The following is a 21703-nucleotide window of genomic DNA, read 5'->3' on the forward strand; positions in this document are numbered from 1 at the left end:
GGTGTTTTTTTTTTCTATAGAACCAATCATCTAAGTTAATATGATCTTAAGAGATTCAGAAAAACCTCCAATCTCCAGTGGCTGTTCTGTACTGCCTATGGAGACTGACTTATTAACAATTTTGGGGAAAATCACAATTTGGTAGAAGAAGTCACCTAATTAATGCTGATAATAAAATCTCACTGGCAGAGGTGTAAAGAGAATACCATGGAAAAACAAATTTAAAAAATATTTATTTATTTATTTTTGTCAAGTATGTGTTGATATAACAATATTTATATCTTAAATCTGCATGAATGAAGATGGTATTTTTTTTTCTTGAATAAGTTATTTCTATTTTTCATCCCTTTGTTATTAATCATAGGCTTTCTTTCTCTTTATGAACAACTGCATTTCCAGGTAAATAAGTAAGCACATTATAATGTCAGGCATTATTCATTTCATCATTATTATTCAGGCAATGTTATTTAAGAGTAGAAAATAAACAGCAGTAAAATGTAGTAATATATGATGTTCTACCATTAAGTATGAAAAAAAATCAGTAATTTGGATAAAGGTATTTGTCTGAATTTAAAGAAAGTAATTTAAGTTGTTAAACAGAACTTACCTCTTACAATCCCTTTGCTCATATAAATCTTGATTCAAAGTGATTTCAAACATATTACACATTATTAATTTGGTCAAAGAAATACTTTTATTTTATAAGCAATTTTAAAACGACTGATTTCTTTATCATAAGGTAAGGATGAGAAATGCAGGATGTCAAATATTTCTTTGAGGAATAGCAACATCCTTAAATCAATTCAAAAGTCATTTACATGAAAATATAAAATTACGGGGTTTTAAATCTATTTTTAGAAAGAATCAAACAAAATACTGTCCAAAAACATTCTCTGGACAAGTTGATAGTAATCCCCACATGACAAGAAAGAATTATACTAGAAATGATAGTATAATATACTTTATATTTGAAAACTGGAATTGGCCCAGCAATTTCTATTTCTTCCTCTTTTTTTTAAATGACACATCAGGATTCAAATAAAAATTGTTAGTAATTAATGTTTCAAAGATAATGCCTGATTGAACAATTTTCTTTCCCAAGATTTTAAATTTCAGTTTCACTCATTGTGATAGGAAGGGCTGATACTTATGAAAAATGTAGTTTCCTAAATACCTGTTAAAAATGAACAAAGCTGTCATTTGCATCTGATTTTAAGGCAAAATATAGTAATAACCTGATTACAGTTAAATAACACTGATACAACTGATTTGTAAAAGTGAATAATTGACTGAGGAGACTATTTAAATTGTTAACATGTTAATTAATGATTTGTTAGTTACTTTTAAAAATCTCTCTAAATTATCCTGAAAGGAAAATCTTTAATAGTTGTCCATTTTCTTCTAGGGAGGTCATGATAAAAAATGGATAACAACACATCTGGGTTTCTCCTTTTGAAATTTTCTACAAATTGGGAACTACAGACTATGTATATAACATTATTATTAATACTGTACATAGTGACAGTAACGGGAAACCTTTTAATCATCATTGCTGTTATTTCTGATCAACACCTACACACCCCCATGTATTTCTTCCTGATGAACTTAGCTGTGCAAGATATTGGTTCTGTTTCTGACATTATTCCCAAAGCTGTTTTTAATTCTCTTACAGATATAAGGAAGATTTCATATGTTGGTTGTGTTGTCCAAGTCTTTTTGATTCTATTCTTCTTTGGCTCAGATGTTGCCCTTCTTACAGTTATGGCATATGATCGGTATGTTGCTATTTGCAATCCTTTGCAATATGAAATAATAATGAACAGGAAAGCTTGTGCCAAAATGATTGGAAGTGTTTGGACTGCTTGCCTTCTCAATGCTGCAGTGCACAGTGTTGAAATGTTTACTACTCCTTTCTGCTCTAATACTATCAACCAATTCTACTGTGAAATCCCACATTTACTAAAGATTACTTGCTCTGGTTCATATGTAATTGAAATTGGAGTTGTAGTGTTCAGTGTTTCACTAACAATTGGTTGTTTTGTCTTCATCATTTCTACCTACATGCTGATTCTCACTGCTGTTCTAAGAATCCCTTCTGTACAAGGGAGAAAAAAGGCGTTCTCCACTTGCCTACCACATCTCACTGTTTTCTCTATATTTATGTTTACTGGTTCCTTTGCTTATCTAAGACGCATATCTGATCATCCATCCCATCTTGATTTCATAATTACAATAATGTATTCTATTATTCCACCCATGATGAATCCATTAATCTACAGCATGAGAAACAAGAACATCAAAATTGCCCTTTCAAGATTTTTTGGTCAGAGATCATTTTATTTTAAAGAAATGTAACTTGTGTAAATATTTTTCTATTCTAAAAAGGAAAAGAAATATATATACATTTCATATAAAGCCTATATAGCATCTCTGCTGATTGCAGACACTTGACTTAGTTTAGAAAGTTTATTTTATTGATTATGAAGTTGATATAATCTAGGTTAAGATTGATGGTGCTATGGTCCATTGAGCCAACACTGACTCCTAGTGAGTACGGGACCATTCCCTGCAGTTCTCTTGGCAATATTTTTGAAATTAACTTATTAATATTTTCTTTTATTTCCCCATCTCATATGGACAGATTTCTTCAAGTCATATTTCATTTTTGTTAAATTTCTGCATTTAGATCTTACATGCTTCTAGCATATAAATGTGACCCATAATTGAGTTAAGCTGTAGTACTTCATTCTGGGCTATTCAGGATGAATATTTTATACTGGGGGTTTAATTGTTTTATTGTTGTATATGGTGTCATTTATGTACACCACCCAGAGTCCCTCTGGAGTTGGGTGGATTATAAATCCAATAAAATAAATGAAAATAAAAATAAATAGGAAATTTATATTTCTTTTGTTTTTGCTTTAATTCTGTTCTCAGTTCTGATTACAATTTGGGGGGAGGTATGAGTTAACCGTTGCTTTTCAACTAGAATCAAAATTCATTATGTGCCATTACATTTTTTTCAAACCCTAGAAACCATAGATAGCTTTCTCTATGATGTTTATCCCTAACCTGGTGCTTCACGTTTTCCAAACTTCATCCTCCTTACTCAGGGATGGGTTACAACTTACCTCACTGCCAGTTCACTTCCTCTCACACCATGTGCAACCCCACAATTTTTTTAAAAAATGCCAAAACCAAAATGGTGACACATGTGTAGTGCCAGAAACCTGGCTTCTGCGCATGTGCAGAAGAAAAAAAAGAAGAAAAATATTCCCAAAAAAATGGGGGGGGGGAGATAATGATGTCCACAGACTGGCACCAATGGATCGAGTTCAATGAAATCATCATGACTCACCAGTGGGTCAATACCAGTTCAGCTGAACCAGTCCAAACCATGAGGAACCCACCTTTGCCCTTGCTGCAGCTCATCCTCTTGTTTTTTCTTCTTTCCACATTTATTAGCATTATAGTTTTATCCTGACATTTGGGTCTTCCCATAACATGTCCATAGTAAGTTAATTTGAGCCTGGTCATTAAATTAATTGATTGTTTGTATTCAAACCTTCTTATGGTGGCCTATGATCATAATTAATATTTAATTGATTTTGGTAGAAATGAGTACTAGTTTTATATTCAATGTTGCTTAGTGTTCAAATGAACACACAAAAATATATACAAACAATTGTAAATGTTTTAATATTTGTGAATGTATCATGGTTTGGGGTAGTTGTTATTGTTATTGTTTTATAATGAAAAAAAAATCCTGTTTTCAATCTGTCTCTTTAGGAGCTTCAGCTGTACATCTTTTTATGCTTTGTGAACATTTAAAACAAATATTAACAGCTAGATATTAGCTCTCTGATTTTAAAAAAGAAGAATCGAGGAACCAATAATTTAGTTATACATCGCAGATATAGTGGAATATGTTCTACAAATGTTGTCCTTAAAAATATTTGGAAAAGATACTTGCTTTAGAAGATAGCTACCTGACATGTTGCTGCCTTTTTTGACAACATTTTCAAAATTAGCTAGCCACAATTTTTTCCATGGCTCCATCTCATACAAGTTCGTGCCAGGCTGCATTTAGATCCATATGTGGGCACAGTTACCTTTACTGGTCTGCCACAATGCATCATAATCAAAGTTGTTTGCTGAGATGGGTGACTATAATAATATAGTCCATAATATAGTCCAATAATTCACTTCCCAAAGCTGTCAGCAGCAAAACAGGCCTGTGACATTTGGATGTTTCACCCACATCCACCCCCACAGTCCTTGGGGCAGGAGCTGGCCCAGAGCCAACCACAACAGATAGATAGATAGATAGATAGATAGATAGTGTCATTAAGTGATATAGTCGTTAAGCAAGTTAACACATGACAAGACCTGTTCTTTGGCCATTTTATGGCCCTATTGATTTTGCTTGTCGTAAGCCAGCTGTAGAGGTTGCAAATAGCAATCAGGTGACTGGATGATAATGCAAGCATGATTGCCAAGATCCCAAATTGTGATCATATCACCATTGTGAGAGGGTATGATCTTAGCTTCTAGTCCTAATTCATGTTTTTCAGTGCTGTAGAAACTTTCAAATACATGTTTTTTTCAAATACATGATATTTTTTTCTTATGCCAATAATTGAAGATTATATGTGCTATGTATTAATATTTTAGAAGGGCAGGGAAGGGGAATGTACCAGTAGTCCCTCACCTATCGCTGGTGTTACGTTCCAGACCTGGCCACGATAGGTGAAATCCGCAATGGGGAATTTATCGACTGATAGTACTTATTTAAGTATTTATATTGTAATTGTTTGGTAAGTTTTCATTGTTTTAAGTGTTTATAAACCCTTCCTACACAGTATTTATTTTAGATACAGTATTTAAATACAGTATTTACAATTTTAGATATTTTTTTTTTAAAAAAACCCTGCTGATCGAGTTCGGCCAGCTGTTTAAATCTGCCGATCGTCTTCCTCAGAAACCCGCGATGAAGTGAAGCCGCAGTAGGTGAAGCGCGGTATAGCGAGGGACTACTGTATACAAAATGAAGCCATTGAAGAGCATAAAATTTGAAATGGGAAGTCTTCTTGTAGTCAAAATTTGATATCTGAATATTTATCATAAAAATAGTTATAATGTAGGCAGTGAAACTTCTGTTTTTAAGTGTTATAACGTGTTGAACCTGTAAAGATGGGTGTCTTTATTTATGTCTCTGAATGACAGAAATATAGACTGTATTATGCTACACTTAAAAACCATGCAGACATTTGAACTGGTTTAGAATGAAGTGGAACCAGTATAGTATTGGGTTCTAAAACCCATTGCTACCAGTTTGTGTGTGCGTGTGTGATTCTTCTGTGCATACACATTCTGGGTGGGTGGATGGTGCCTCCCTCTGCTAGGGCTATAGAATCGGGCTGAACCAGGAACAACTCACTTCTGAACCAGTATTTGTGGATATGGCATGAGAATCCTCTGGTAAAATCTTTGGTACATGAATTGTATTTCTTCTGAGCACTAAATTATAGTAATTAGGCTGAAGCAAATCTCCTACTCAATCAAAGAAAAATCAATGATAGAATTATGATTCCTGAAATATAAGACAGACAGATAGACAGACAGACAGAAGACAGAGATAGACAGACACTAGAACATGTTACATCACTATACTTGTAAATGATGTAACATGTTCTATTGTCTAAGTGTTCCCATTGTATTTTCATTATTAATCTTCCCATTTTATTGTCACCTTTCAAGAAAGGTGTAAGGGAGGGAGAGAGGGGGGAAGGAAGGAAGGAAAGGGAAAAGGAAATGGGGATCAGTTCCAGCCCACCAGATTGTTTGTTAATGTTTGATTTTTGAGTTAATGCACAAGAAATATATTTGAAAATGCAGGCAAGCATTTTTAGGGATTACTTATACCACAAAGAACTCAGAATAGAGCTACACATGCATGGATAGCTGCAAATGTCTTCTGCATATTAACAATAGTACAGTGGAACCCCGACATAAGAGCTGCTCTACTTAAGCGCAACTCGAGATAAGAGCTGTGAGGGGAGAGATATTTTTGTTCTACTTACAAGCCCAAATTCGAGATACAAGCGCCAAGGAGCTGTCTCCTGAAGCCAAACGCTAACTTCCGCGTTCGGCTTCAGGAGACAGCTGCGAAGCGGCGCGCGTGTTTTAAAAGGTTGCAGCCGGCCTGGGGGGCTCGGGGGGGTGCTTGCAGCTTTCTTTCTTGCTCTTTTTCTTTCTCTCTTTTACCTTCCCTTCCTCTATTTCTTCTTTTCTTTCTCCTTCCCACCTTCTTCCCTCCCTCCCTCCTTTCACTCATTCCTCTCTTACTCTCCCCTTTCATAAGTTTCCTTGCTTCCTTCCTCTGTTCCTGTCCCTTCCCTTTCTTTCTTTCTTTCTTTCTTTCTTGCTCTTTTTCTTTCTCTCTTTTACCTTCCCTTCCTCTATTTCTTCTTTTCTTTCTCCTTCCCACCTTCTTCCCTCCCTCCCTTCACTCATTCCTCTCTTACTCTCCCCTTTCATAAGTTTCCTTGCTTCCTTCCTCTGTTCCTGTCCCTTCCCTCTTTCCTTCCTTCCTTCCCACCCTCCGTCCATTCATTCACCCATTCCTCTCTTGATCGCTTAAAGCCGGTCCCTGGTGCAAAAAGGGTTGGGGACCTCTGTCCTACAGGATTGGGTGGCAGAGAAGTTGAACATATGTAAATTTAAAAGTTTAAGAAAGTTTACAAGTTAAGTGAAAGAAACTTCATTATTCATTTATATGTACATGTACATTTCTTCATTAAAAACATGTCTTTCTGCATAATTTAGACTAACTTTGTGAGTTTTTTGAGGGCTGGAACCAATTAAAATTATTTACATTAATTCCTATGGGGAAAAGTCGTTCGAGATAAGAGCTGCTCGACTTAAGAGCCCAGGTCCGGAACGAATTAAACTCGTATCTCGAGGTACCACTGTATTATGCTGAATTTGAATTTGCCACCCTATAAAGCCAAAATAAATGGTAAGAGTTGATAATAAGCCATCCTTTTTCTGTAAATAAAATATAACGTAATTAAAGAAGTTTAAGTTTCCATAACATAAAAACTGATAAATCAGATTTATTGCTCATGTGTTTTTCATTATTGAATCTGCAAATTAGTCCCACTTCTCTTTGTTCATTATAATAATAAAGACACTTGGGCAATAATTTAAGAAGTTGTTGCTATTTTTTTTTTTAAAAAAATACACTACCTGGTAGCTTCTTATAATATCAGTGGCAATAGTTGGTTTTTAAAAAAATCTTAGGGGAAGTGGCAAGAAAAATTAGATAAAACCTCATGGAAATGCAGTACAACATAAAATGTCACTGATTGTTTTAGAAAGACAATAAGAAAACAGATAAAGAAATCTGGAATAATATTTGTGGGTAAAGATGGTAAGTTATTCACTTATTTACTTTGAATTTATATTTTTGTTCCTTTTTATTATAAATATTCATAAATCTTACCTATTTCTTCCAATTAGAATCCCAACAAAATATAAATTAAAAGTGTTAGTTGTCTATAGAGAAGTCATTATTCAGGAATTTTTATTTCAGTAGAGAGATAAAAATCAATAACACTAGAACATCATAAGTTCTAAAATAATTAAATAATCTAAGAAATCAATAACATTCCCCATGGTTCACACACTCAGTGATTGTACAAACATTCCTTACTCAGTTTAAAAGCTGAGATTTGGTTGTGTATCAAGATTTTCTATGGCTTCATATGATTTGATTTCAATTATTTTCTTTAAATCAATTGAAATATTTTAGAATACCTTTAGAATCTCATTTTAAAATATCTTTAGAATCAAACGCTTTGACAGTATTTAAAATGGACACATTAAAAAAGTCACCCATATTCTAAACAAGGTGACCACATAAAATTCTGAACTCAAATGAAGTTGTCAAATTGATTTGAAGCCATTCTTCATTCACAACCCTCATTTTCTATAAAATAAGGTAGTGGTGTGATGGCCATTCACATCTGAGGGTGTGAGATTATCTCAGTTATGTTACATTGAATACATATAAATTCAACTGTGTCAATGTAACATAACTGAGATAATCTCACACCCTCAGATGAGAATGGCCATCATACCTCTACCTTCTTCTATAGAAAATGAGGGTTGTGAATGAAGAATGGCTTCAAATCAATTTGACAACTTCATTTGATTAAAAGGACAGAAAAAAAGCACACATGAATAGTACATACTATTTATCTTGACTTAATTATATATATATATCACATTGAAAATAACAGAATAAATAAAAAGGGGTGGGGTGAAAGAGAGAGAGTGAAAGACTAAGAAAGGGAAAAGGGAGAAGGGATTACTTGGCTGGAGGCTCAGTATATTACGACCTCAAATTTAGGTTTGTCATACTTATTGGTGTTTTGACGGTTTGCTTTCAGAATGTTTCAAGTATCTCTATATTGTATCAATCAATGCCTTATGTAAGTTGTTTATAGTATTTACAGTTGGTTTGTGGATTGCTGGAGAGTAGTCTTTTTTAGAGATTGAACATTTTTTTTCTTAAGCCAGTGATACCATTTGTAGAATTCTGAATCATCCTTATTTTGTAATTCCATAGTTAATTTTGACATTTCAGTGGCTTCCATGATTTTAGTTAAGAGATTTAAAGTGGTTGGACTTATTTTTTGTTTCTAGGACTGCACATATAATATTCTGGCAGCAGCTAAGACATGGATTATGATATAAAAGTTTTCTTTTTTAATACTTTGTCTGGGGATTCTTAATAGGAAAAGCTCCGGTTTTCTTTGGATATTTAGCCCAGTAATCTGGTCTAACATATTTTTAACTTTTCGCCAGTAATTCTTAGCAATCTCACATGTCCACCAGACATGGTAACACGTTCCAGGTTTTTTTCTCGCATTTCTAAAAAATTGGGGAGAAGTTCGGATACATTTTGGCAAACCTGGCCAGTGGTAAATGCCATCTATAAAACATTTTGTATTGATTCTCCTTATACGGAGTTGCCATTGATTTCTTTAGGCTCCCACCTCTGATCAAATTAGTGTTAGAAATGCTATTAAACCAATAAAATAGCTTAGATTTCTAAGCTCAAGACTGTAAAATAAAGGCATAACAAATGATAGAAGTTAAATATGCACCTTGAACTTTAAGCAAACACAATTACATACATTTGTTGCACAGAATATTTTAATAATTATGAAGAAACAAATTGTACTATAATCTTCTGTAAATATTGATCCAATTAAGTTGAAGTTCAACTAAGCATTGAATATGAAATATTTTAACATTTTTTCTCTTCTTTCTAGGAATATCATTATTAAGAATGAATAATGATACATCTGATTTTCTTCTCTGGGAATTCTCAGAAATTTGGGAGATACAGATTATGCACATGGTTTTATTACTGTTACTCTATTTAATGACATTATCAGGGAACCTTGTCATCATCTCTGCTATTGTGTTTGACCCACACCTTCACACTCCCATGTACTTCTTCCTGTTGAATTTAGCCATGCAAGACATTGGGTCCATTTCAGTCATTGTTCCCAAAGCTGTTTTTAACTCTCTTATGAATACTAGGACTATTTCTCATGCTGGATGTGTTGCCCAAGTCATGTTCTTCTTCTTTTTCTTGACTTGTGATGTATCCCTCCTTACTGTAATGGCATATGATCGGTATATTGCCATTTGTAACCCTTTACAATATGAAATGATAATGAATAGGAAGACCTGCACCAAAATGATTGGCAGTGTATGGACAGCCAGCCTTCTCAATGCTTCATTACATAGTACTGTCACTTTTCTTACCCCTTTCTGTTCTAAGATTATTAATCAGTTTTACTGTGAAATTCCTTATTTACTTAAGCTTGCTTGTTCTAGTTCAGACATATATGAAATTGGAGTTATGGCCTTCACTGGTACATTATCACTGGGTTGTTTTGTTTTTGTTCTGCTGACTTATGTGAATGTTTTCTCTGCTGTTCTGAGAATTCCTTCAGTTGAAGGAAGAACAAAAGCATTCTCTACTTGCTTACCACACATTATTGTTTTCTCCATATTTTTCTTTACTGCTAGTTTTGCTTATCTAAGAGTCATATCTGACAGTCCACCTCATCTTGATTTCATAATTACAATAATGTATTCCATTATTCCACCCATGATGAATCCATTAATCTACAGCATGAGAAACAAGGACATCAAAATTGCTCTTTCAAGACTTTATAGTCACATGTCACTGCATTTTAAAGAAATGTGAATTGTGTCCTGAGCTAGCTTTTCATTTGATCAGACAAGAGAAAAATAGGTATATGGTATAAAACTTATACAACCATTCCCCCAGTTGCAGATAACAAATTTATTTTATTCATTCTTCATATATGTAGAGACTGATGGTATTATGGTCCATTGTATCAGTACTATCCCCTGGTCCCCATAGAATAGGTTTCTGCAGTTTTCATGGCAACATTTTCAAAAGTGGCTTATCAACATCTTTTCTTCATTTTTTCCATGTCTCGTACATGAAATCTCTTCCAAGTCTAAATGTGATGTCTGCAAATATAAAAATATCTCAAATGAAGAATAAATGTTCTTCTTACTGGAACAAAACAACTTTAGGTCATGGAAAATACATATAGGCTAACTGTATTAATGATTTATTGATTTCTATACCATATAAATATACAGTTCATTGTCAGAAATAGTCTAAGGTCTATTGAAATTTTTGATGTAGTTTTCTGTAGTTTTTATGTAGTTTTCTAACATTCACACAAAACATTAATATTCAATGTCCTATTCCATACAATTACACAATTATAAAATTTGCATGTTGAATTGATTTAACAGTGACAAGTATTTTTAATAAATACTTCATGGTCTCAATTTTTTAAAAATAATTTGTGTTTCTTTATTGCTGCCAATGGTTATAATTACTCCCAGCAAGTAGAAACCTGCATTACATATCGGACATTAATACAATAGAGAGAGTCCAGAAATATTTCACAGGAAGAGTCCTTCACTCCACCACTCACAACAAAATACCTTATTTCCCCAGACTTGAAATACTGGGATTAGACAATTTACAATTAATGTAATTTATGTAATTTACAATTACATCACCTCTGATATGATCTAAATGTAGTTCATAAAATCATATACCAAAATGTCCTTCCTGTTAATGACCACTTCACCTTCAACCACAGCAATACATGAGCACATAATAAATTCAAACTAAATGTAAACCGTTCCAAACCCGACTGCAGAAAATACTTCAGCAATAGAGTAATCAATGCACGGAATGTATTACCTGGCTCTGTGGTTTCTTCCCCAAACCCCCAAAACTTTAACATTTAACATTTAACAGTTATTGTTATAGTAGTGCAGACTTAGTAAATAGTTTGACAATGTTAAGGGAATGATTTGTTTAGCAGAGTAATGGCATTTCGGAAAAACTGTTCTTGTGTCTAGTTATCTTGGTGTGCAGTGCTCTGTAGTGCGTTTTGAGGTTAGGAATTGAAACAGTTTATGCCCAGGATGTGAGAAGTCAGTAAATATTTTCACAGCCCTATTTTTGACTCATGCAGTATACAGGTTGTTCAACTTCCTCTCTCTATGTGATTTCATTGTTGTCTCAAATGAGACCAATCACTTCAGTAGCTTAACAGGTGGGTTGTTCGAAATGCAATCATTGATATATACAGAGAAGAGAAGTGGTGAGAGTACACAGTCTTGGGGGTGGGAGGCTGTGCTAATTGTACAGGTATCTGGTGTGATTTTGCCTAGCTTCACCTGCTGCTTTCTGTCTCTTAGGAAACTTGTGATCCACTTACAAATGTGTTCAGGTTCTGCTAACTGATTTAGTTTAGTTAAAGAATGCCTGGTATGATGGTGTTGAATGGTGAATTAAAGTCTACAAAAAGGACCATAGCATAGGTCTTTGGAGATTCAAGATGCTGTAGGATGTAGTGCAGAGCTATATTAACGGCATCATCTGTCAATCTATTTGCTCAGTATGCAAATTGCAGGGGGTCTAGCAGTGGATCTGTGATGGTTTTCAAGTGGGACATCACTAGCCTTTCAAATGTTTTCATAGCTATAGATGTTAGAGCAACTGGTCTGTAGTCATTCAGTTCCTTGATGAAGGGCTTTTTCCGCATTGGGATAATAGTAGAGCATTTGAAGCAGGAAGGAACATAGCACAGCTCTAGTGATTTGTTGAAGATTTGGGTGAAAATGTGGTCAGCACAGACTTTTAAGCAAGAAGGAGTTATCTTGTCTGGGCCTGGTGCTTTTCTGGGCTTCTGTCCATGAAATAGATCTTGCACTTCCTTTTCTGTGATCACCAAGGGTTGTAAACCTAATGAGATGGGTTCAGTTGTAGGAGATTTGGCTGTTGTTGTTGTGTCTGGGATGGAAGTTGTGGAGTAGGTGGCTGTAGTTTCTTTTCAAACCTGCAGTAGAACATATTCAGGTCATATACCAGTTGCTGATTTCCTTCATCTTGGAAAGGTGGTTTTCTGTAACTGGTGATGACACACCACTATGCCTACCGTCACTGTCCTACTGTCCTGTTTTGCAGCGGAAGCGGAGTAACAACACGGACATAGACCTGGATTTAAACTGGGTCATTTTTATTAATTAAATAAACTTATTTAATTCAAAACTAAAATGGGACCCGCAGAGGTCAACTAAGAAAATTTGGGGCAGAAATGATGTAACAAAAACTTCCTGGGCAACTCAGGGTGTAGCTCCATGCTGATCCAGGTGAAGGGGACCATGCCCTCATCTGGATCCAAGCCATGCAAGGCATGTGGGAGGTCTCATCGTCCAATCCCTGAAAGGCAAATGAAATGGGCGAGACCCAGAGGCAACTTCTCCCCAATTGCTCAGGCCAGTTTAAAAGCCACCATGAGCCCTTGGAGCGAGTCTGCCAAGCATCCCAAAAGATGCCCAACAGAGAACATGCACTTGCTAGCACCTCCCAATTTCCGCCCCTAACCTGCTAAGGAGGGGGGGCAGATCCCTATCTTGGCTTTCTGACTCCCTCCTACCTGTGCCAGCTCACGCAGAGACCTCTGCAGGTCCTGTAAAAAGATGGCATTCCCCTGTTATGAAAGGTGAACCCTGTCAGCACGATAAAGCCATGGCTGATCAATTGTAATACTGGGATGGGAAATAACTACCCCACCAAACTCTGTAACCAACTTGCCAATGGCCTTATTGACCTTACGTCTGTCCCTATGAACTCCTGGGTTTCCACTTTGAGGATGGCTATTATGTGGACCGAGCATTGCCTATGAGCTGCTTTGTATCTTGCTCCCTGTCTGAGAGCTTTAGCACCTTTCTGGAATGGGCTCTCAGGAGGCGATCCGGGTCGGGTTCAGTAATTCATTACCTTGATGATTTCCTGATGGCTGGGCCTGCGCATTCGGAGTAGTGCATGGCTCTGATGTCAGCCTTTGAAGCTCTTTGTGCTCAGCTGGGGGTTCCTTTAGCCCTGGAGAAGACTGAAGGCCCCGCCACCAGGATTACCCTTCTTGGTATCGAATTAGATTCTGTTGCGCAATCTTGCAGATTGCCTTTAGAGAAGCTTCTTAAGAGTCAATGTAAATTGGATCAGGTTCTAGCGAGCCGTAAGGTCATCCTTTGCCAACTACAGGAGTTGGCCGGGTTGCTTAATTTTGCCTGCCGGGTGGTGGCCCCTGGCAGGGCCTTTTCACATCGTTTTTATATGGTGATGAAAGGGCTTTGCTTACCCCATCATTGGACGCGTTTGTGTGCCGGGGTCAGGCATGATGGCATATGGCAAGGTTTTTTAGCACACTTTAATGGTCTGTCTTCTTTTGGAAGCTGAGTTGCAATTGCTTTTAGATGCTGCAGGGACCCGCGGATTCAGAGCTATTTTGGGTGACCAATGGTGCTATTCTATGTGGCCTCCGGAATGGAGAGCCTCTTCTATTGTTAAGGATCTCACATTTTTGGAACTCTTCCCCCTAGTGGTGGCTTTAGAGCTCTGGGGGGAACAATTTTGGGGCAAGACTGTGCACTTTTCGTGTGACAACCTTGCTGTCTAAATTCTACTGAGTTTAAATGAGTCTGATTTCACCTCTGCTGATGTTATGATGATTCATTAAGGTAATACTAATCTTGGTGAATATGGAACATTTTTGTTACATTATTTTTCATGCTGGGCTGTCAACATTTTCTTTAATATCTGTCTCATATCAGCAGTTTCCTTCAAGTCAAGCTCAATTCCAAGCAAATTCATATAAGGTTACAACTTTTTATGCTTTGAGAACATTTATTTTGATTGGCTCTCCATTCATAATAAATAAATGTTTTTTAGCTTAGGGATTTTAACTGTTTTTATATTGCTTTTATTCCGGTTCCGGTTCCGGTTGGGGCAGCAGGAAGGAGCTCGAAGACTTATTTACACCTCTGCAGGTCATAAATTCAGTGAATGAATGAATGAATTAATTAATTATGTAAATTACAATAAAGTGACACGTTATACCCACTATCTGTGTCTGAGTGTTACTCCGCCTCCGCCGCAAAAGGGCTAATTTACACAATCTTTCCAAATTATGGCAGCCATCATTCTTGAGGGAATTACATTTTTTGAAAGTTGTGCTTGCTTCAGTGAGTTTGCAATACAGGTTCCTGATGTTTTGAGATATGAAGGAGAAACTGTGCAAAATGTTTCTTGACTGTACAGACCAAATAGTCAATATAGTGAGGCATGTTGTCTCCCTGCAGTAAAAATCAAAGATTAACTGAGAAATGTATGAAAACAATCAACCTCATGAATTAGTATTTTCACACATGCTTTCAACAAAAGGCCAACATCCAATGAAAGAGCAAACAATTTTAGAAACAAATCACTGGCTTAAAAACTGGTGTTGTGAAGAGAATTTGGTTATATAAGATCAGGAGTTGACAGCATGTCAGTCTTCCATCCTTTCAAAGTTAGTAAAATGTGGATTCAGATTGTTGGGGAAAATATGCTGACTGAAAAATTACTTAGATTTTAATGCGGCTTTGAAAATAAAACAAGAAAAACAAAGAAATCTTCATGAATAAACAAGGATAGAAATGGTGAGTTATTAACTTCTATTTATTTTGAATTATACATTATTCATCATTTTCTTTCTTTTAATATTCATAAGTCTTCCCTTTCTTTGCAATTACAATTCCAACAAAATACAGATTACAATTTAAATGTTAGCTATTTATGGAGAAATCAGGAACTTTTATTTAAGGGGAGAAATGGAAATAAACAGAACTAAATTTAAAACATCCTAAATTAATCAAATAGAACAAACAATACTTTTTGCCACTGTTTTCTTTCCAATTCCTTTTTAGGTATTGTACAGACAATTTTTCAGGTTAGTGGCTGATATTTAGCTTATTAAGAAGAATTACCATGGTCTCATGTAATTTAATTTCAATTATTTTTCTTTAATCTAATGTTTTATTTTTCACTTTGTGTCAGTTGTTAAATAGATACTTTGAAAATATTTTCATTCGCCTTATAAACAAGATGTTTATCTTTTAATTTTTAATTCAAATTAAATCATCAAACAGAAAAGGGGGTTTTCACTAGAAGCTATTTTCACAATCCTAATTTTTTGTAAAACTAGGTAAATATGAGAAGATCATTCAAAGGTTTAAAAAATATAACCAATGCCATAATTTAAATCTTACTGTTCAAATAAAAGGCCAATTATATATATTTTTTAAAGGCTTTAAAATGATGGTTTAAAACTAACAAAAACTTTCTTTTTGTTCACAGGTGCCAAAATAAATAAAAATAGCTAATGTATTCTCAACCTAACACAAATAAGATGTTTCTATAAGAATTAAAGACAGGGATTTAGCAAAAATGGTAATTCTGAATCGATATAAATTTTCTAAACCCTTAAACAGAATTCTAGAGCTACTCCTGTGAAATCAGATAAACCTGTCCTATCTAAAGTTGTGTGTTTCGTACTTTAAATTCACTTCAGCAAATAATGGTAGTGCATTGTACTTGCTTTATCTCTGCAAGTTAAATTTGAATAAACTTTCAGTAGCATTTATCTGACTTGATAACAGTAACCTTCTTGCTTTAAGCTCCTATTCTGATTAAGTTAGGGTAAACAAACAAATTCAAGTATCTCTAAGCCCAACATTATAATGCAAACCCAAAACAAAGGGGATAAATAATCATCCTGAATTTTAAGAAAACTCAATTTGGTTATATTTAAAGAGTCAATAATTTTTAGAGTCAGGTTTTAATATGATATTCGTCACTAAAAGCTGATCCATCATTCCACAACTCATTATCAACTGAACTGAATGGGAAATATTTAAAGAATTGTTTTCTTTCTCCTAGAGCGTATTATTTAAGAATGGATAATAATACTTCTGAGTTTCTTCTCTGGAAATTTTCAAAGATTTGGGAAATACAGGTTATGCATGTGTCTTTGCTACTGATACTCTATTTAATGACAGTAACATGGAATCTTTTCATCATCTCAGTTGTTATTTGTGATCACCATCTTCACATCCCCATGTACTTCTTTCTAACAAATTTAGCAATTCAAGATATTGGTTCAGTTTCAGCCATAATCCCAAAAACTCTCTTTAATTTTTTTACAAATATAAGAACTATATCTCATTCTGGGTGTGTTGCCCAAGTCATGTTTTTGTTATTTTTCCTGAGCTGTGATATTTTTTTGCTTACTGTCATGGCCTATGATCGATATATTGCCATTTGTGACCCTTTATATTATGAAATGATAATGAATAGAAAGGCTTGTACTAAGATGATTGCTGGTGTATGGACTGCCAGCCTTCTCAATGCTTCATTGCAAACTCTTTTCACTTTCATGACTCCTTTCTGCTCTAACAGTATTGACCAGTTTTTCTGTGAAGTCCCATATTTACTTAGGATTGCTTGTTCTGATTTATATCGATTTGAAACTGGATTTCAAATATTTATTGCTATGTTATCAACTGCTTGTTTTGCCTTTGTCATTGTTACTTATGTATATGTCTTCTCTGCTGTACTGAGAATTCCTTCTGCTGAAGGAAGGAAAAAGGCCTTCTCTACTTGCTTACCACATTTGGTTATTTTCTTCATATTTTTGTTTACTTCTTGTCTTGCTTACCTCAAACCTACAGCTGATAGTCAATCACATCCAAACTTCACAATAACAATAATGTATTCCATTGTTCCAGCTTTGTTGAATCCATTAATTTACAGCATGAGAAACAAAGACATTAAAGTTGCCCTTTTGAGGATTTTTAGTCAGAAATTACTATTTTTTTAAGGAGATTGAGCTGTCCATCACCTTATTTTCAAATAAAGGAAAGTAGGAGAGCTAAAATAAGATTAAAATGTCAATATTTTCCCACAAATTTTCCACTTTGCAATACATTATATAAAGTCCAAAAGGTTATTTTTTAATCCAGTTATGAAATTTCACTTAACTCTGTTAAGATTGAGATTGTTATGGTACACTGAGTCACCTCTGACTCTTGGATGATAAAGTACATGTTCAATTTTCTTCTCAACATTTTAAGAAGTAGCTGAGAAAAAAAGTTTGATGCAAGGACTCCAAGGATCTCCATGGAACCCTTTTGACCAGTGGGAGAGAGGATGGCCATTATGGCCGAACTGAGACTATGAGAACTAGGACGAAAGAATCAAGACAATATGATTCTTACAGTAGTGTGCATGATTTGGATAAAAGATTTCTAATTTATTTATTTTTTATTGGTTTATTTATTTGTTTGTCATATACGTATTAGTGGAACACAAACATATAATATTTTTATACATGATACTATTAAAGCGAAACATTAGGATAAGGGATGGAAGACACTCTAGTGCACTTATGCACGCCCTCTTAGAAATCGGGAGAGGTCAACAAATAATCTATGAGTAACATTTTTGGGATTAAGTGATGATACTACAGAGTCTGGTAGTGAGTTTTGTGCATCAACTACTCGGTTACTAAAGTCATATTTCCTGCAGTCATGTTTAGAGCGGTTTACTTTAAGTTTGTATCTGTTGTGTGCTCGTGTGTAGTTATGGTTGAAGCTGAAGTAGCCATTGATAGAAAGAACATTGTAGCAGATGATTTTATGGGCTATGCTTAGGTTGTGTTTAAAACAACGTAGTTTTAAGCTTTCTAAACCTAGGATTGTAAGTCTAGTTGTGTAGGGTATTCTGTTGCAAGTGGAGGAGTGTATGATAAGTAAGTTTTTTTGGGGGGGTTGTTTTGGATGCCTGCAGAGAGGTCCTAGGGGCTGGGGAAAGACAAAAGGGGGCCCATTTTGCAAACATTTTGTGAGTAGAGGGTTTGGGAAGCCTACAGAGAGCTTCTGGGGGTTGAGGGAAGGAAAAAGGCTCCTGCTTTTGCTAACAGTGGCCCATTTTTCACAAGAATCAGGGGTATACTATCTGAGAAGTCACAGAGAGCTCCTGGGGGCTGGAGGAAAGCAAAAAGCCCCCCAGTTTTATGAAAAACAGCCCAATTTTTGCTCTTTTTCCATGAACGGGGTGTTTTGTCTTCCCCCAGCCCCCAGGAGCTCTGTGTAGTCTTCCTAGACTCTCTGCCGATCCCATTATGGGATGTGGAGGTTGGGGCTTCAGGAAACCAAAAATGGTTGTATTTGGTGTATAAGACACACCGACATTTCCACCATCATTTTTTTTGTGGGGGGAGTGCGTCTTGTATTCCAAAAATTATTTTAGGTAGGCCTGCTTTTTTGAAATGTTGTTTTATTGAATCCTCTGACATTTTTCTTGAGACTGTAATGTTTCCTTAAAAATTGGCAGTTCTCTGTTAGCAAAAACTTCAGAAGAGAAGGATTTAGGGGTAGTGATTTCTGACAGTCTCAAAATGGGTGAACAGTGTGGTCGGGCGGTAGGAAAGGCAAGTAGGATGCTTGGCTGCATAGCTAGGGGTATAACAAGCAGGAAGAGGGAGATTGTGATCCCCTTATATAGAGCGCTGGTGAGACCACATTTGGAGTACTGTGTTCAGTTCTGGAGACCTCACCTACAAAAAGATATTGACAAAATTGAACGGGTCCAAAGACGGGCTACAAGAATGGTGGAAGGTCTTAAGTATAAAACGTATCAGGAAAGACTGAATGAACTCAATCTGTATAGTCTGGAAGACAGAAGGAAAAGGGGGGACATGATCGAAACATTTAAATATGTTAAAGGGTTAAATAGGGTTCAGGAGGGAAGTGTTTTTAACAGGAAAGTGAACACAAGAACAAGGGGACACAATCTGAAGTTAGTTGGGGGAAAGATCAAAGGCAACATGAGAAAATATTATTTTACTGAAAGAGTAGTAGATCCTTGGAACAAACTTCCAGCAGACGTGGTTGGGAAATCCACAGTAACTGAATTTAAACATGCCTGGGATAAACATATATCCATCCTAAGATAAAATACAGGAAATAGTAAAAGGGCAGACTAGATGGACCAAGAGGTCTTTTTCTGCCGTCAGTCTTCTATGTTTCTATGTTTCTAAAATTCCTGGATTATTTTCTTTTTATCTTCATTCTGGTGGTGAGTCCTCTTCTCATCTACCAGTTTGTATATAACTTTCTTCTCTTTCTCCTTTTTCAACTTGTATGCTAGTCATCTACTTAGTAGTGTTGGGCGAACCCAACGAAGTTTGGGTTGAAGTTTGGCACCCGAATATTTTTTAAAAGTTTGGGTTCAGCACCTGAACCCGAACCCGATTTTTTGCCAAACTTTCAAGTTCAGCGCTCAGGAAAGCGCTGGGAAGCGCCGCTGCCCAGCTGTCACCTTTTGGAACAGCCAGGACACTTCCCAGTGCTCTCCCGAACCTGAACCCGAATGTTTGCCGAATCTCCAAGTTCGGCATTCGGGAGACCGCTGAGAAGTGCCCCGGCTGTTTCTGAAGGTGACAGCTGGGTGGCAGCGCTTGCCAGAACAGCCGGGGAGCTGTTGGCCGGTCAGGAGGTGCAAAAGGAGATGGGGAATCCCACAAGGGGATTCCAGGGGTGGAGCTTTGATGCCACAGAGACGTCCTTCCTGGAGTCCCCATTTCAGCCAGCCAGGAAGGACATCTCAATGACATCAAAGCTCCACCCCTGGAATCCCCTTGTGAGATTCCCCACCTCCTTTTTTGCCTCCCGACTGGCTGACAGCTCCCCGGCTATTTCGGAAGGTGACAGCTGGGTGGGGTGCTTCCCGGTGTTCTACAGAGCCCAAACCCGAACTTTTGCTGAACTTCTGAGTTTGGCGTTCGTGAGAGCACTGGAAAGTGCCGCCGCCTAGCTGTCATCTTCAGAAACAGCCGGGTTGCTTCTCGGCAGTCTCCCGAATGCTGAACTCAGAATTTCGGCAAAAGTTCGTGTTCGTGTTCTGAGAATGCCGGGAAGTGCCCCAGCTGTTCCAGAAGATGACAGCTGGGCGGCGGCGCTTCCTTGCACTCTCCCAAACCCAAACCCGAACCCAAACTTTTGCCAAACTTTCGCAAAAATTCGGGTTCAGGTTCGGTATACCGAACTGCGCAAAGTTCAGTATGAACCCAAACTTTGCGGGTTCGGTTTGCCCAACACTACTACTTAGTTTATTTGCATTTTCAAAGAAGTTATGTTTCACCATTTTATTTTTTTCTGCCATTTCATCTTGTACTATTACATTTACTTTATGTTTTGTTAATTCAATTTCCCTTTTATCTTATTTTTTGTGGATCTGCAAGTCTATTTCCAGTTTTTAAAGTTTTTCTTGTAATGTATTTTGCTGTTGTTTCTTTTCCTTACTTTTTCTTACTATGTACGTTATCACTAATTCTCATATTTTTTTTGCTGTATCCTAAAATATTTGTGGAATGGTTCTTCTTTTCCATTTACTTTAAAGAAAAATTCCATTTCTTTTCTTTTTTAAAAAAAGGTAAAAATTAAAATCTTTATTAAAGAAAAAGCAACACTACAAATGTGAACAAAAACAAATATGTAATTTTTGCATTAGACCCCTTTCATAATAGGCATTTAGTGTCATAGTTAAGTAAAAAAGGAAAGGAAGAACAACATATTGAGAAAAAGATAAAAGGTAAAGAAAATGAAGTAAAGAAGAAAGAGGAAAAGGAGAGAGAAAAGAAAGAAAGAAAAGGAAGGAGAAGAAAAGAAAAGAAAGAAGCTATACATATATACAACAAAGACATGTACACCTCTCTGTTGACTGTCCTGTCACACAGCCTTTATAGTCTTGTTACATTTTTATTAATTACTGGTGTTTTTAATAATCATTGGTTTATATAAGATAAATTTCGAGTTCTAAAACTAAAATTTTCTCCCATTGTTGTAGTCTATTGAATTACCTATGTATGATTTCAACATTGTAAATGTAGATGTCTATCCTACTGTTGTGTTCTTTTTTTTGGAGAATTTAAGAAACTTAGGTCTTTATTTTTGATGGAATTGTAGAATGAAAATTTGGATAGTAACTTCATGAAAAATTTCTTCTGAAACTAAAATTCTATGGCATCTCTGGACCACTACATGATTGGACAACAGCATTCCTGTCTAACAGACAACTAGGCAGTGTTTTAGAACCAACACTCTTCATATTCTATATAAATCATCTTTGTGATCATATTATAAGCAACTGTGTTCTCTTTGCTGATGGTGTTAA

At 35.9% G+C, this 21703-nt stretch overlaps 3 protein-coding genes across 3 annotated transcripts; all 3 read left to right on the forward strand.

Moving 5' to 3' along the window:
• Positions 1-1422: 1422 nt before the first annotated feature.
• Positions 1423-2355, forward strand: LOC139155406 (olfactory receptor 14I1-like). The gene has a single exon (XM_070730536.1). The coding sequence runs from the start codon at positions 1423-1425 to the stop codon at positions 2353-2355; it is 933 nt and encodes a 310-aa protein (XP_070586637.1).
• A 7006-nt stretch (positions 2356-9361) lies between these two features.
• Positions 9362-10294, forward strand: LOC139155407 (olfactory receptor 14J1-like). The gene has a single exon (XM_070730537.1). The coding sequence runs from the start codon at positions 9362-9364 to the stop codon at positions 10292-10294; it is 933 nt and encodes a 310-aa protein (XP_070586638.1).
• A 6130-nt stretch (positions 10295-16424) lies between these two features.
• Positions 16425-17348, forward strand: LOC139155408 (olfactory receptor 14C36-like). The gene has a single exon (XM_070730538.1). The coding sequence runs from the start codon at positions 16425-16427 to the stop codon at positions 17346-17348; it is 924 nt and encodes a 307-aa protein (XP_070586639.1).
• The last annotated feature ends 4355 nt before the right edge of the window (positions 17349-21703 follow it).

The sequence above is a fragment of the Erythrolamprus reginae genome, unplaced genomic scaffold (genome assembly GCF_031021105.1).
Source record: "Erythrolamprus reginae isolate rEryReg1 unplaced genomic scaffold, rEryReg1.hap1 H_18, whole genome shotgun sequence".
Classification (NCBI taxonomy): domain Eukaryota; kingdom Metazoa; phylum Chordata; class Lepidosauria; order Squamata; family Dipsadidae; genus Erythrolamprus; species Erythrolamprus reginae.